Source organism: Trichosurus vulpecula, chromosome 8, assembly GCF_011100635.1.
Source record: "Trichosurus vulpecula isolate mTriVul1 chromosome 8, mTriVul1.pri, whole genome shotgun sequence".
Classification (NCBI taxonomy): Eukaryota; Metazoa; Chordata; class Mammalia; order Diprotodontia; family Phalangeridae; genus Trichosurus; species Trichosurus vulpecula.
This window is the reverse complement of record NC_050580.1, coordinates 74,456,668-74,473,361: the sequence shown is the minus strand read 5'-3', so window position 1 is coordinate 74,473,361 and position 16,694 is coordinate 74,456,668. Positions and strand designations below refer to the sequence as shown.

Here is a 16,694-nt window from a genome sequence, read left to right as displayed (position 1 = left end):
ATTCTTTTATAATTAAATTTTTTTTTTTTGGCCAGGGATCATTGTCAAATTTATCAGTTCATGGAATCTACCTCTTCCCCTTAAAAAATAATGACACATTTTGTCATTCTTAAGCCCTGTGATATTTTCTCCACGATTTCTTAAATACCCACTGAGGGCAAATCAGCGATCATGTACAGAAGGTTTTTTTTTTTTCTTTCCCCCGCAATTTCCTTCAACATAGTTTATCAGGGCAGATAACCTGAACACATTGAAGGCTCATAGACACTTTATTACTATGTCTTCATTTATCTTAGGTTTCAATTTTTTAACTCTTTTTGTTGTATCTTTTTCAATCATTCTCCTCAAACGCAGGAGTGGGAATTGAGTGGCTTGACTTTCTCCCTGTCATCAATCATCATTATTTCATCTACCTCAACCTCTACCCCCTTCTTCCTTGTTCTTCTGGCACCAAGACAGTGGAAAAGAAAATGTTCTTTTTATTTATTTCTGTTGGCATCTTTCAAAAGCCTTAGCTCATTCTTAGCTTTAACCTTCCTGACCCTGTTTTTACAGGAATATGCCACTCAGTGAATATAAAATATTCATCCTTTGTTTACATGTCCTTGCTTCTGTCAGTCAGTCAATCAATGAGAATTTATCCAGCCTCCACCAAGTGTCAGACACATTGCTCGGCACTGGGGGTATGTGGAAGCTAAACATAAAGCCACCTTAGTATTTCTTGACACGTCCCCTCTCACTTCTTTATAAGCTCATAGATTTACAGCTAGAAGGGACCCTAGAGATCATCTAGTCCTTTACCTGGGGGCCACGGACCCTCCAGCTTCTGTGGATAGATTTCAGATAGGAAAGAAAATTGTGTCTTTAGTTTCACTAACCCCTAACTGAAATTTAGCTTTTCTTTCAATTATGTAGCTACCAAACATTAGTCTGAGCAGCAGTTTGTAGACTTCATCAGAGTGCCAAAAACAGTAGCTAGCACTGTGAGCTTCTCCATTCGAATGGAAGCACCTTGAGGGCAGGAATCAGACTTTGGGGTTTTGGGATTTTTTTGCCTTTCTTTGCATCTCCAGTGCTCAGCACAGTGCCTGGCGCATAGTAGGTACGTAATAAATACTTTTTGACTTTGAGGTAGCACTTTAAGGTTTGAAAATGCTATGTGTGTGTGTGTGTGTATGTGTGTGTGCATGTGTGCACACACATACATATGTGTATTTTATTCATACACACATATGTGTATTTTATACACATACATACATACTATATCTATATGTGTATTTTACTTATGTACCTGCACATATACATACGTGTGCCTTTTATTCATACATGCATACACATATGTACACACACTACGTATATGTGCATTTTATTTCTACATATATGCATACATGTGCATTTTATTCACACACACATATGCATACATATATGTATGTTGTATTTATATACACATATATACATGCACATATGTGTTTTTTATTTATACACACATAAACATACATATATGTGTATTTTGTTTATATACACACACGTTTATATCCATACGTATATATGTGTATTTTATTTATATACACGTACACACACGCACACGCATCCACACACATACACACATGCACGTATCTCATTTAGTCCTCAAAACAATCCCGTGAGATAGCTGCTTTTATTATTCCTGTTTTACAAGTGAGGAAACAGAGGCCGAATGAAGGCTTGCCCAGGGCCACACAGCTAGTAAGCATATGAGGCAGTATTTGAACTCAAGTCTTCCTGGCTCCGGGTTCACTGATCTTGGCACACAGTGTAGGTGCTACATCACTGCCTGGTGCATGGTAGGCACTTAATAAAAGCTAATTGACTGACCGTATCATCTAGCTGCCAAAGGGGGTCTATGACACAAAACAGATTAAGAGCTCCTGATCCAGTCCATTGTCCTCATTTTCTAGATGAAGGCACTGAGGTCGAGAAATAAAATGACTTGCCCAAGATGACGCAGGTAAAGAATGGCAGGTTCAGGATTTGAACCCAGGTCCTCTGACTTAGAAATCCAGGATTCTTTCCACCACGCTGTTTGTCATCACATTGGGATTTTGTTTTGAGAGCCTACCATCCCTCCAGGACTGACACCCTTTTGCAGCATCAGATTTTGGGGAGTTTCCCACAATAGAATCTTCTGTCTCCAGGGGCCGGCTCAACGTCTTGGCCAACGTGATCCGGAAAGAGCTCGAGCAGATTTTCTGTCAGTTTGACTCCAAGTTGGAGGCAGCAGATGAGGTTGGTGGTTAACGGTGGCAGGGGGCAGGAGACAGACAGATGCTTTGCTCCCCAGTTCCTTTCCCAGACCTTCCATGGGTGGTGGAGGGTGGAATTGATTTGGGGGAGATTGGGGGGAGTATTCTCTTCTTAGGGGGCTACTCCCCTTACCCCAAAGTTTGAGAAACTTCCAAACAAGAATCTGCTTAATGAAATAGTGGGAACCTGATTAGAACTGTTCCCTTTGTGGTTCTTGTCATCTGGATCAGTGCTCTCTGGGCATCATGTACAGACTTAGACCAAGGGACCCTACCTCAGGGAACTTTCTGTCTAAGAGAGACATCTCCAACAGGGAAAAGACAGGTAGATGAGGTTTCACTAATTTGCCCATGATCCTTGATGTGGGGGTGGTATCCATTTCTTTGTTTTTGTCCTAGTTTCAGCCTACATGGGACAGTGAGTGGCAGGGTACCATGTTTCCACTGGGAAAAGCATTGTAGCAAGAAAGGGTGTTCCCAGTGGGGATAGTAAGAGTATGGAGGCTCAAGAGTAAAAGTGACCTACCATGTGGCTTTCTCTTTGTGATGGGATCCTATATACCTGATCCTATATACATACCAGGGGAGGCTCACTGCTCTGCCCTTTGGTTTCCAGGGCTCTGGGGATGTCAAGTATCACTTAGGCATGTACCATGAGAGGATCAACCGAGTTACAAACAGGAACATCACGCTGTCCTTGGTGGCCAACCCCTCCCATCTGGAGGCTGTGGACCCTGTGGTGCAAGGGAAGACAAAAGCTGAACAGTTCTATCGGGGAGATACAGAAGGCAAGAAGGTAAAGGGTATTTGGAGCAGAGACTGGTGGAGCCATATTTCCTGGATTGTGGAGGGGGAGAGGAAATACAGGCAGGGGGAAGTAAATAAGAGCCAAGAGGGATTTTGATGGGGAAGATGGAACTTCAGCCCTCTGGGAGCTCTCTTGTCCCCACACCCTCCCTCCCTCCCCAATCTGATGAAGATGGATGCTTAAGATACATGCCAAACTGCATGAAATGTGTGTAGCTCAAACAGCTGTCAAACAGGGTCATCTTCTGAGGCCTAGAGAGGGGGCCAAGGGTTAGAGCCAGACTTCAGGAACTGGAAGGAGATTCAGTCCTATCTGTCTAGCATAGATTTCTCTCCCATTAAGGTCATGTCCATCTTGGTCCATGGAGATGCAGCCTTTGCGGGGCAGGGTGTTGTATATGAGACTTTCCATCTCAGTGACCTGCCATCCTATACCACTAACGGCACTATCCATGTCGTGGTCAACAACCAGGTGAGGTGAGGTGGGGGTTGGGGAAGCAACCCAGATGGTCCCAGAGCTGACCAGCTTTTCCATTATCATGGCAGAGTCTTTCATTTACCCGAGACCCATGCTTGAAAAACTAGGGAGGCAGTTAGGCCGTCTCCACAATTTTGCCAGCGGGGAAATAGATACACAGAACAAGTTAAGGGCGTATTGAACAGTATCACACAGGAAACTGCTGTCAGATAAAGGACTGGTAGTCTGAGATCCAGTTTATTTTTTCTGGTTGTCATTTGGGTGATGGTGTTTCTGATTTAAGATTCACAGTTGAAAAATAAAACAAAATCCATAGTTGACCTAGCTAGTAACTGAGGACAGTCTAATTCACTATATACAGATGGTCAACCAGGTGGAGTTGACTTGTCGGGTGTAGTCTGCCCGTGATCTATAGACACCTTTAAGGTTTTAGTGGAAAGAGTGAACTAGAAGTTGAGACCTAGGTTTGAGTTCTAGCTTTCTCACTAACTAGCTGGGCGACTATAAGGAGGCCAGTTGACCTTCTCTGAACCTCGGAATTCCCAACTATAAAATGAGAGGATTAGACTAGATGACCTCTAGGGCCTATACCAGCTTAAACATTTTATGGTTCTAGGTACCCCAAATCCCACTGGATGAAGTCAGTTAGGATAGTCTGCATGTTCCAATGGAGGACTTCTGTCTAGCTAGAGTTGGCTTGCTGGGGCTGGTCAACTCACTGGGCATAACATGTTGGTTGGCTATGGGATACCCAACACCTTCATTCAGTCTACCAGGTACAGCCACCCTCTAGACTGCCCATCTAACAGCACTCGGTCTAGACTCTGTCTGGGTGTTTGGTTCTCTGGAAAAACCTCTTGGAGAGGAGGCTTCATTGTTGTCCCCCATCTCTCCAGATTGGATTTACTACAGATCCCCGAATGGCCCGCTCCTCCCCCTACCCCACAGATGTGGCTCGTGTGGTCAACGCACCCATCTTCCACGTGAACGCGGATGACCCTGAGGCTGTGATCTACGTCTGCAGTGTGGCTGCTGAGTGGAGGAACACCTACCACAAAGACGTTGTGGTGGACCTGGTGAGAGCCAGATTAGATTGGTGGAGTTGGGGTAGAGGAAGCCCCCTTCTCTGAGGCCTCACCTGATGAGGGATACAGGAAGACAACAACGTAGAGTGGGAAGAACTTGGCTCTGAAGCCTCAAGATCGTAGAATTAGAGTTGGGAGAGTCCTTAGAAGCCAACCTCCTCATTTTACAAGTGAGGAAACTGAGGCATTGGAGGTTATGTGATTTATCCAGGGTCACACAGCTAATCATTTGCAGAATTTGCACTCAGAGCCTTAGCCTTAGGGAAAGGAAGATCTATCAGCTATGCCACTGAACTACCTCTCCTACCAAATGGGGGTATGGGAGAGAAGGGAGGGACCAGGACAGGCCTTGTATAATGGTACTGCCTGAACTGAACCTTGAAGGAAACTAGGTAAAACAAAGAGGCCAGAGGTGATTAGACTCTCATTCTTCCAAGCAAACAGAGCTTGTCAGATTCCTCTTGTGCCCTGTGAATTGTAATTTGACTATATAGAAATAAAATGTATGTAACATATATAATGTAATAGATTTGTTATATATAATATTCTCTAAGTATATAATTATAGTAATCTATCACATTTTAATTAATATACTATAGAATGTTAACATCTAAATCTGTACTGTTAACTATATCCACATGCATCCCTGCGTGGGACGGGGTTTACAGTGGCGGCCCAGGGATCATGTTCGGGGTCGGGGTTCGCGTCTTTGAATGGCTCTCTTGAGCTGGCTGGGGAACATGGCGATGCTTGCCTTACCAAGCCTTCCCTGCAGGTGTGTTACCGCCGGCGCGGGCACAACGAGATCGATGAGCCCATGTTCACGCAGCCTCTCATGTACAAGCAGATTCACAAGCAGACGACGGTCTTGAAGAAGTACGCAGACAAGCTCATCGCTGAGGGCACCGTCACCTTGCAGGAATTTGAGGTGGGCTTGGGAGGGTGGGGAGATTCTGGGGTTAGGAGTCCAGGGGGTGAGAGGTGACTGGGAGAAAAAGGCCCCAGGCTCTGGGACTATGAGTGAGTCACTTAACCTCTGCTCTGGATGACTCTCCAAGACTAGGAGTGGCAGAGAAGGTGGTGATCTGCATTGGTAAAGAGGATTTCCTCACTTGGGAGTTCCTTACATGAATGAAATCCCAGGTCCAGTCCCTATCCCCTTTATATTTATTTATCTGTATACATGGTATTCCCCTCAGGAGACTCTTAAGTTCCTTAAGGGAAAGGACTCTTTCTTCAGCACATGTGCCTGGCACACAGTAGTACTTAATAAATGCTGTTAAGTTAAATTGAATTGTTCCCAGGCACCAGGAATCAGGCCTGGCCTTGAAATTCCAGCTCATTGTGTGACCTGGGGCAAGATTCATAAGATGTAGACTCTCCTCCCTGCCTTTCCTGTTTCACAGGGGTCAGGGAACAACCAATTAGTTAATAATCTGGAGTGTGCTTGGAACATCCTCCGAGTGGGAGAAAAAGGCAGGGACTGTTCTGAAGACTTGCCACCACTGTTCAGTGGCCCTGCGCCCCATGTGGCCCACAGAAGATGGCTCACTAGTACAGGGCGTTGCTTTCTGTCCTACGCTCCCCTGAGGCTCTTGGCCAGTCCCATGTGCAGCCGGGAGGAGCCGGAGGGAGGCCTGGCTGACAGAGGCCCTGGGGAATTGGGGTCTTTGTGGGGAATGGATGGGTGCCTTCTTAGTATTCACTGAGCGTGTTCATCGTTGCTGTAGGAAGAGGTCGCCAAATACGATAGGATTTGTGAAGAAGCTTTTACCAGGTCCAAGGATGAGAAGATTCTGCATATTAAACACTGGCTGGATTCCCCATGGCCTGGTAAGGCTGGCGCCGGGCGAGAATGGCTTCAGAGCGGCTGCAGCGGGGGTGGTGTCTCTGTCATCTCTGGGCATGTTTAGAGGCAGCTATAAAATGCTGGACCTGGAGTCAGGGCCGAGTTCAAATCCAGATGCTTACTAGTTGTGTAACCTTGTGCACATCAATCTCCATCAGCCTCAGTTCCCCAACCTGCAAAATGAGGGTGATGATAATAGCACTTACCTCCCAGGACTGCTGGGAGGATCAGAGGAGATAATGTATATAATGTGCGTTGTCAACCTTAAAGGGCTAGATCAGGGTCAGCTATTATCATGGTTATCATTAATATTATTATTGTCATTATTATTTTAAAAAAGCAAAAGTATGTGCAGGGGCCTGTTAGGCCTGTGTGATTAGGACAGAATGTTTATGGTAGGGAGGAGGGTAGGAGAAAATGAGACAGGTCAAATATGGAAGGTCTTCAATATCAGCTTAAGGAGATGGCCAGAAGTTACAACTCTGGCAATGCCCTGAAAAGCCTTAGGGATGTACTTAGGGCCTCCGAACTCCAGGGAAACTTAAATTCCGGGAGTCTTGCTGCCCGAGTTGGTTTTTCTCCTCTTTATTTTCTTCCCTGTATTCTCCAGATCACCTCTAATCGGCTGTGGATTTTGTCTCTTTTAGGCTTTTTTACCGTGGATGGAGAACCTAAGAGCAAGACTTGCCCTGCCACGGGCATCCCCGAGGACATGCTGTTGCACATTGGTAATGTGGCCAGCTCAGTACCCCTTGAGGATTTCAAGATCCATGGAGGTGAGCTGGGCTCCTGAGGCCATGATGGGCTGGGGTGTGGTTCCCTCAAGGGATGGGAAAGGAGAATGTCAACCTGTCCAGTGCCTGCAGCTAACCAGCAGGAAGCCTCTTAGGGTCACATAACAGTCAGAGGAGAGCTGCTTCCTTAAGCTTGCCACAGAAGCCCCTCCATTCATTCGTCAAGGCTGGATCCCAAGTGAGTTCATTCCCTTAAGCATGGGAGGAAAAAAAATCAGATAATTTATTAATGTTTACATACCCGGCCACATTTAGTCACACCAGTACCAAGGAAATGGTATAGGTGATGGGAACAGGAGGAATTCAGAGGAGAGAGAGAGACTAGAGGCTTCAGGCCAGATGTCAGACATGAATTAGGCCCTGGAGTCTGTGTAGGCCTTAGAGAGGTAGAGAGACAAAGGACATTCTAGACCAGGAGAATAGCACAATCAAAGGCCAAGCAGAAATGGACACACAAAGCCAGGGTTTTAGGAAGATTTATTGCATGCCCTTGGGTAGCACAGAATTCCTTTTGCTCTCCTTGTTTTCTTGGCCTGGGAGTCCCTTACCTCTTCCTAGGGCCCAGTCCTGACTGTACTCAAGACGCGACAACAGTTTGAAAAGCACATTGAGTCCATTCCCTCGGCCCCTCTAGAAATATTCTTCAGGTCCCTTAAGGGCTGTAATGACTCCTGGGAATGGGCTTATTAATTGTTGCTGGCATCATTTTAATGGGTAGAAGGCCTCCTTGTGTTATTAATGGGAAGGGCCTGGTGTATTTTGTGAGGGTGGCTTTGGATTGGCTGTGACACTCCAATTACATTTTCAAATGAAACTAATCCAAAGAATTAATTTAAGGAGGATTAACAGCTATTCCAGCACCTCCCAAGGAACCTGGTTCCTGGCTGTGGAGCGAGAGCAGGATGTGTGAGGGGGCCATGGTGGAATGGGCCACACTGGTTGGGAATAGAGAAAAGCTTCAGTACCATAGAAAGCCAATGGAGAGTTGTCCTTAGAGCCTAAGGACAGGAAGAGGAAGAGTCTTGCCTTTGAGAGTTTATATCTCTGTACTGGGTCCCTACTGCCAGAATCTGGGTGTGCTGGGACCAAAGTTGCCTTCAGTGCACTTGTAGAGTGACAGCTACGTAGACATTCATCTTTTAACTATTTAGTCCCTTCTAGTCCTCAGACCTATTATTTCTATTTTCTTTTTTTTTTTTTGCACTTAATAGTATTTTTTTCCAATTATGTGTAGAGATAGTTTTCAACGTTCATTTTTGTAAGATTTTGAGTTCCACATTTTTCTCCCTCCTCCCTCCCCCAGACAACAAGCAATGTGATATGGGTTATATATGTACAGTCATGTTAAACATGTTTCCACATTAGTCATGTTGTAGCACTTCTATTTTCATTGGCTATTTCCTTTATGAGAGGAAGCATGGCTGATGAATCAATAAATGAAAAAGCATCCATTAGGTGCTTACTACAGGGCAGCTAGGTGACACAGTAGATAGACTGCCGGGCCTGGAGTCAGGAAGTACTGAGCTCAAATCCGGCCTCAGGCACTTCCTAGCTGTGTGATCCTGGACAAGTCACTTAACCCTGTTTGCTTCAGTTTCCTCATCTGTAAAGTGAGCTGGAGAAGGAGGATGGCAAGCCACTCCAGTATCTATGCCAAGAAAACCCCCAAAGGTGCTTACGATGTGCAAAGAACTAGTAGGGAAAAATAGGATAGCAGGATAGTACCCGCTGTCAAGGAGTTCACATTCTCATTAGGAGAGACAAGACATCTGAGCGGTGTCAGCAGCAAATCAGGTGGGAAGGCCCTGTGGTCCTTGGGGTGCATCGATGCAAAACAGTTGGGAATGTACCCTTTAAAAATGTTATTTCCACCAATAAAACCACCTCCATTTCTAATGCTGAGCCATTTTACATTGCCAAGGATCTGGGGAATGAGAACACTCTTTTCTAGGTCTTCGGCTGCTGTGGTTACCGAGGAGGCAGTTGTTTAGGTCCACTTTGCACAAGTGTTTATTCCCTGGTCAGTGGCTGGAGAGGCTGAATGAGAAGTAGGGTTGCTGATGTGGGGGGCACTGTTATTTCTGGGGCTCTTGGGGTCAGAGTCCTGGTTTGTCTTCATATGGATCTGAGGGGACTGGTGTCCTGGTTTTAACTTTGCAGAGACCCCTGATTCTTGCCTAAACTTGGTGACCTTGGCAAAGTCACTTAACCTCTTAGAGCTTCCAGGAAACTTGATTAGATTGTAAATTGCAAACAGTCGCTGATCTGCCTTGGTGGAGGGGATTTCCTCACCTGGGACCTCCCTGGGACCAATAGCATTGCAGGTTCAGTCCTATTCCATCCCATTTGTCTTGTAGTGCTTTATTTTCACTGTCATTTGGGACCTGTTGGGGTTTCCTCCCCTCTTTTCTATGTAGGTATGTGTGTATACATATACATATTATATATTATATGGAGGAGACATGACAGAAGTGGACAGAGACAGGCTACAAAGTACGGGGAAAGAGATCAGAGAGAGTGTGTGCAAACTAATTGTCCATAGGTGTATAGATCTAAAGCTGGAAAGGACTTCAGAGGCCATTGAGTCCAGCCCCTTCGCTTTATAGATGAGAAAACTGAAGCTCAGGAAGCTTAGGACTTGGTATAAGGTCACCCAGCTAAGTGTCAGAGGTGGGATTTGAATTCAGATCTTGTGACTTCTCAGTCTGAGAAATAGGAGAGTAGAACCCCTTACCCCTCCCCAAACACAAGGCCACTGCTTAGGCCACAGAGCCTGTCTGTGCCTTGACTGGTGACCTCCATACAGTCCTGTTTATGTGGAGATGGGAGGTGGTCTCAGCCTTGCTCCAGCCTCTTAGTCTGCGGGAGGAAGCCACCCTAGTCCTCCCATGCTGACCTTTTCCCCCTACCCCAGGCCTCTCTCGTATCCTGAAAAGTCGAGCGAAGCTGGTCAAGAGTCGGATGGTGGACTGGGCCCTGGCCGAATACATGACCTTCGGCTCCCTCCTGAAAGAGGGGATCCACGTGCGGCTGAGTGGGCAGGATGTGGAGAGGGGCACATTCAGGTGAGGAGTCCTTGGGGGAGGGGGCTGAAGAGAGCATCTCCCCTCTCTCTGGGACAAAGTGAAAGCTGGAAATAGTGAAGCAGTTGACAAAGAGTTCATATTAACCTAATCTAAACTATTATAGTGACACCTCACCTATCTAGAACATATCTAAGAATCAGAAAGTAATCAGAGATGACCTTGAGTAGCTAAAATGAATGTCACTTTACTACTAGAGGTCCAGTACTTTATAATTGGAAGAGTCTCTTGAGCCTACATTCAAGGCCTAATAACTCTTACTTTGCCAACACTTCTAATAAATTTGATGATGTAGCTTTCTAGCCCATAGCAACTTAAGAGTAGCAAATTTGAAGCATACAGCTAAGTACACTGACAGAAGTGACAAGTGACCCATGAGAGTAATATCAAAAACCATAAAAAGCTGATACAAAAAACCCTCAAAAGTATGACAGTCTAGCATAGGGTTAGATAACCACACATATCTCAGTAGCCCCCAAGGACATTCCTGAATTATAGCTCCATTATAATCATGACCTTGAGTCATCAAGAGAAGGTTAATTTATGTGTCCAGCATAACTCTGTTTAAGAAGGCAGGGAAATTTTAATGTATTTTATAAAAATTCTATTCAGGGTTAAAAAATATTTTTGGTATTTGAAGGTGTAACTGACTTTTATTCTAATGGTTCTGGACAGCTGAGGTTTTACTGTAGTCATAATTCCTTATATTTGTAAAGTGCTTCAGATCTGTAAAAAAGCTTTCCCACATTAATCCTCATGATAACCCTGTGATCATTGTTCCCACTTTGCGGAAGAGGAAACTGAAGTCTACAGGGGTTATAACAGTGACTTTCCCAAGGCAGTAGTAATACCTGTCTGTAGCAGATCTAGGGCTCCTGATTCCCAGCCTTGGTCTCTTGCCCCTTGCATCACTGGAGTAAGCAGTATCTGCCATTGGAGTACCCTGCCCTGGCACTCTCTCTCACCTCCTGTCCCAATTCTCAAGTCTTCTCTTGCTGAAACAGGGTCTTAAGACGCTCACGCGGCACCTTCACCTCCTGTGAGGAGGCTCGTTACCTGGCTGAGATGTTAACGAGAGTTACTTCTGTCTTCTGCTCAGGGGGGTGTGCAGTCTCTTTGCCGTCTCCACTGAGCTGCCAAAATGTCCAAGGGGCCCCATAATACTCCCTGCTTGAGCAAATGACCGAAGAGCTGACCATATTGGAAGGACTCACTCAGTTAGCCTCGATCATTACTCGGGAAGCTAATGGGTTACAGTAATTGCTTCAGGCATCTCTGTTTGGATAATGGGCTCCCATGATGCTGATGGATGGAGCTAAACAGCAGGGTTGGGGCGTTAGAGGGGGATGGATGGGGAGTGGACCAGTCAAGGATTAAAACATAGTTGGTCCTGAGAGAAGGCTCTTTGGGTGGAAGATGGTACCAAGGAAACAAATTCCTAGCCACAGGCAGACTGGATGTCATTTGGGCTTCTCACGTCACTGCCACAAGCACTGATTTGCCTGTTCTGGTAAACAATGGTGGAGCACGAGGGAGATGTGACGGTGACCTTGACCTCACTGATAGGATCGCAGGACCGTGGAAGGGGGTGGGGTGTGCGAGAGGCAACCAGAGGAGGGAAGAAGCTGTCTGCATAGCCCTACAATGGGAATGAAGACTTTTCAGGGACAGAACTGTGGATCTGTGCCATCGGGCAGTACCATTCATTTACACGGCATCCCAGGGACTCTGTGGGCTCCATCGAGTACGTTTCCTTTTTCCCCACATTCACCTCCTCCAGGATCTTCCTCCATTAATTACTCTTCTCCCTTGAATCTTTGATTTCCCCCTTTCCCCAGGTGTAACAGACACAATCCAATTCCTCTTATCCTTAGAACAAAAAAATTACAATTTCTCCCAACTCTAGTTACCCCTTCAAGTAAGCTTCTTCTCTCTCGCCTCTTGTTTTCTGCCAAATGACTGTTCTGCACCCGATCTCCTCCACTTTTCCCCATCCACTCATTCCTTCATAGTAGGTAGCATTCGTGTGGCTCTTTAAAGGTTGCAAAGCACTTTACAAACATTAACTCATTTCATCCATATAATAACCCTGCGAGGTGGGAGTTGTTTTTATTCCCACTTTACAGATGAGGAAACTGAGGCAGGCGGTGGTTAAGTAACTTGTCCAGGGTCACACAGCTAATAAGTTTCTGAGGCTGAATTTGAACTCGGGTCTTCCTGACTCCAGGTCCGGTGCTCTATCCACTGCACCACTACCCTCAGCTTATTGGATGGAAGACCTCCTTGTAATATTAAAGTATATAGTTAAATCAATACTAAATAGATAAGTAAATAATCAGTAATTAAAATGAATTGTGTTATTCCGTAACCTCTTGCAATATGGCTGACATTTCTATTTGACTGCATAGATTCCCTCGATAATCACCATTGGGCTCCCAGTGGCCCAAAGATGCATTTGTCTCCTGCCCCTCACTTCCCCTCCTCCCTGATCTCTTAGCAGCATTTGATACTACAGAATGCTTCTGCCTTCTGGATGCCCTTTCCTTCTCAAGCTTATCCCTCCCTCTTTCTGACTTCTCTTCCTGTTATTTACAAGACAATGTGTCTTACTAGATGATGAGCCAGGAAGACTTGGGTGCAGGTCCCACAGCTAACACAACTGTGTGACCCTGGACAAGTCACTTAACTTCCTGGTGCCCCAGACAACTTTCTGAGATAATAAGTTGCTGAGAAGGTGCCTATCTGCACTAGTAGAGGAATTTTCCTCACCTGAAATTTCTATATACCTAAAAAAAACCAAAGGTCTGGTCCTTATCCCAATTCTTCCATTGACCCAAAGGCTAAAAACCTCTGTATCATCTCTGACTTTTCCCACTCTGTCTTACCTCTCCTATGTACATAGTTGCCAGATTCTGTCAATTCTGCCCTTGGCTCCATCCCTACCTTTCCATCCCCATGAGCCACCATGGTGGTCCAGGCCCTCATTGCCTCCTACAGGGACTGCAATTTCCTTCTTTTCTTCACTCTCAAAATACCATTACCGACTTCATCCTAAGCTCTTCTGTCATCTCCCTCAGCCACAGATATGATCACATCAAGCCTCTTCATGGACCTGCCTGAAATGACTTGCTGTGGCATCTGGAATAAAGACTAGACTCCTTAGCCTGGCATCCCGGGCTCTCTACTCTGTCTGCTTTTCTGTTCTTAGCTTATGTCACTTTAACCTTTTTATGCGAGTCGCTGCCAGGTGGGTCTCACCCATCCTGCATAGCTGCATCTGGCTTTTAAAATCAAAGTGTAAGATGCAACAGTTATTCTTAGCTTGTTGGCATTGGCCAGTTGTCCCAACCTGTTGGGGTAACTTTGAATAATGATAATAGACTCTCACATGAGCTTACTACCTGCCTTTCTCACAGCCACTAGGAGAGTCAGGTACTCACAACATTATCACCCCATTTCCCAGTGGAGGAAAGTGAAGCTCAGAGAAATAATGTGATATTGTCAGGCAGCAAACAAGGCCTGGAGCTGGCCTCTGACTCCAAGTCAGGGGATCCATCCCATGTCTGTGGGAGACACTGAATAGGCAGGAAAAAAAATCTCTGGAGATGGTGTATGTTCAATGAGCATCTTTTGACAACTTGTCACATTTCCAGCCCTGAAAATGAGTTGGATGGGAAGACAGAAAAACAATGATGGATTTGGTCCCCAACATCCAGTTCTGTTTCTGTTTGTTTGCAGTCACCGGCACCATGTGCTACATGACCAGGAAGTTGACCGGAGGACGTGTGTTCCTATGAATCACCTCTGGCCTGACCAGGCCCCCTACACCGTGTGCAACAGCTCCCTCTCAGAATATGCAGTCCTGGGTGGGTCTGGGCTCTTGCCTTGGATGAGCTGTGGGAATGGGGTGTTGGGAGGGGAGGAACTAGAGGTAGCAGACCAGTTAGGAGACACTGCAATATTCATCATGGAGATGGTGAGCCACTGTGGAGGTGAAAAGGTGGGGATGGAACCAAGAGATGGTTTGAGGTGCTATTGACAGAATTTGGCAACAGTTGGGGTAGAAGAGGTGGGCAGGAGTGGGAAAAATCAAAGACATTGGGGTTGTCAGCCAGACTAAATGGAAGAATGATGTTATCCTTAATAGAAATAAGGGAGGTCAAAGGCAGAACTGGTTTAGGGAGGGAAAGGATAGAATATCAGTTACCCATCTCTGGCTAGAATTGTCTTTATGAGATATTCTAGTCTAGTCCTCTGTCCCTAGTACAGTATAGTGGAATGAGCCTTGCTTCTAGAATTGGGGGATCTCAGTTTGGTTCCTAACGTGTGACCTTGGTGACTTCTCTGGGCCTCAGGTTTCCTCATCTGTAAAACGAAGGGGGATAGACCAGATGACCTCTAAGGCCTCTTCTAGCTCTCAATTGCTCATCCGATGATCCAGCCCCAAGCTACCCCTAGTCAAAGCTGAGAGTTGACACTTAAAAAAAATCTATTCTGGTATTGTCTCTTCCTTCCCAGACTCCTCCACTGCTCTACAGCCTACGTTCCCTTATGTACAACCATGCCCACATGTGTATGTGTGTGAATGTATGCATGTGCCCTTGGGTACACAGACACACACCTGGAAATGAATAGTTGCCTGGGGAGGGGGCTTACTGCTAATAGTGACCCTGATAGACAAGGTTTCCCAGCTGCAGGGGCCAGACCCATAGCCTGCTGGATTTGCTCTTCTGGCTCTTTCCCCTAAGTGAAGGGTGGCTAAGCATTCTCTTTCAATACATAAAAGTGCGTCCAGCTATTCGGTAGCCTGGTTCCCGCTTTTGACTCATCTTTGGGGATGGCTACCCTGGATTTTTTATCACAGGCCAAACTGGCAAGGGGCCTGACCAAGCTGGGTGTTTCATGGGTTGAGTCCCCAGGGAAGAGAAGAGATTGAGGAGGAGGGGGTGGTCAGAGATGCAGGTGTGCTGTGCTAAACCATGATGGGAGAGCTGACATCTGTTTCAGAAAGGGAATGGATTTGTACAAGGATCTGCTGCTTTTTTGCCCGCAGACATAAGCTTGGGGCTGGGTCTGAAGCAGCCCCTGGTGTGTAACCAATCTACCTGGCCGATGTCAGGTCCGAAAGCGTGTGCTTCAGGTGTAACACACTCGACAGTAGCGTATCCATTTGTACAAATGGATGCCTCTTTGAAATGAGCTCAGTGCTGAGTTGACCCTTGAGGTCAGGGTCACTGACAGCCACTGGGGTTGGGAATCTCTCCTTGTGCCATCTCGGCAGACAGGGTAGAGCAGGACCTGATGGGGAGTTCAGATTGGGGAAGAGCAAGTAAGGGGATGGTGGGACCTTCCTCCAGTGACCGTCTCTTCATTTCACTGATATTTAGGGTTTGAGCTTGGCTTTGCCATGGCCAGTCCCAACGCCCTCGTGTGTTGGGAAGCCCAGTTTGGTGACTTCCATAACACTGCTCAGTGCATCATTGACCAGTTCATCAGCTGTGGCCAGGCCAAGTGGGTACGACACAACGGCATCGTGTTGCTCCTGCCCCATGGCATGGAGGGCATGGTAAGGCGTCTGGGTCCAGGTGGGATTGGTGGGGGGAGAGGAGAGAGGAAGGGACCATGGTGGGGGCTTTTTAGAGACCACAGTACTCACTCAGGGCTTTTTTTAGACTAGTTCACAAACCCTATATAACTCCATGAACAACAGTGTTTGGTAGCGACTAGAGAGCTGGCCTTAAGACCAGGAAGTCCTGGCTTCCAGTCCAGCCTGTGACATAAATAGGCCGTGGGAACCTAGGCACTTAACCTTTCAGTGATAGTGCTCAGTCAGCATTAAGACTCTAAGATTCAGAGAAAGAGATTTGGTGAGGGGAATTTCCTCCCCTGGGAGTTTGTTCTAGCATTGACTTGCGGTCCCTATCCCATTCTGTAGGAAAGGTGCTGTTGATTTTTTTCCCGTCAACTTGGAAAACATATAATTTACACCCCTATGATGAGATCTTTCCCTAAAGAAAAACAGGACTGTATTTATATACGTTATATTTATTTACATATATATTATATAAGTTATAGTTACATATAAGTTATATATAACTGCAGATATATTTAACTATTTGCGTGTAACATGACTATATTGTATATATAGTGTATGCTATGTTACTATTTATATATAGTATTAACTTATCGTATTTTATGTAGCTGTGTTATAAAATATAATTACACATTGTACATTGTTGTTCTATATAGCTTTCTATGATGTGACCATGGATATAATAGCATATATTATTGATATGCAATATTATATTATCATATA

The 16,694-nt window shown here is 45.7% G+C and overlaps 1 protein-coding gene across 1 annotated transcript in view; it reads left to right on the top strand.

The window, feature by feature from the left end:
- The window catches only part of OGDHL (oxoglutarate dehydrogenase L), a 53,818-nt gene that overhangs the window by 28,425 nt on the left and 8,699 nt on the right, over positions 1-16,694 (top strand). The window contains exons 8-17 of the mRNA XM_036737227.1: positions 2,175-2,265; positions 2,899-3,078; positions 3,433-3,561; positions 4,464-4,643; positions 5,428-5,580; positions 6,383-6,485; positions 7,149-7,277; positions 10,210-10,360; positions 14,117-14,244; positions 15,766-15,944. Coding sequence (XP_036593122.1) covers positions 2,175-2,265; positions 2,899-3,078; positions 3,433-3,561; positions 4,464-4,643; positions 5,428-5,580; positions 6,383-6,485; positions 7,149-7,277; positions 10,210-10,360; positions 14,117-14,244; positions 15,766-15,944 — 1,423 coding nt within the window. The remainder of the gene's footprint in view (positions 1-2,174; positions 2,266-2,898; positions 3,079-3,432; positions 3,562-4,463; positions 4,644-5,427; positions 5,581-6,382; positions 6,486-7,148; positions 7,278-10,209; positions 10,361-14,116; positions 14,245-15,765; positions 15,945-16,694) is intronic.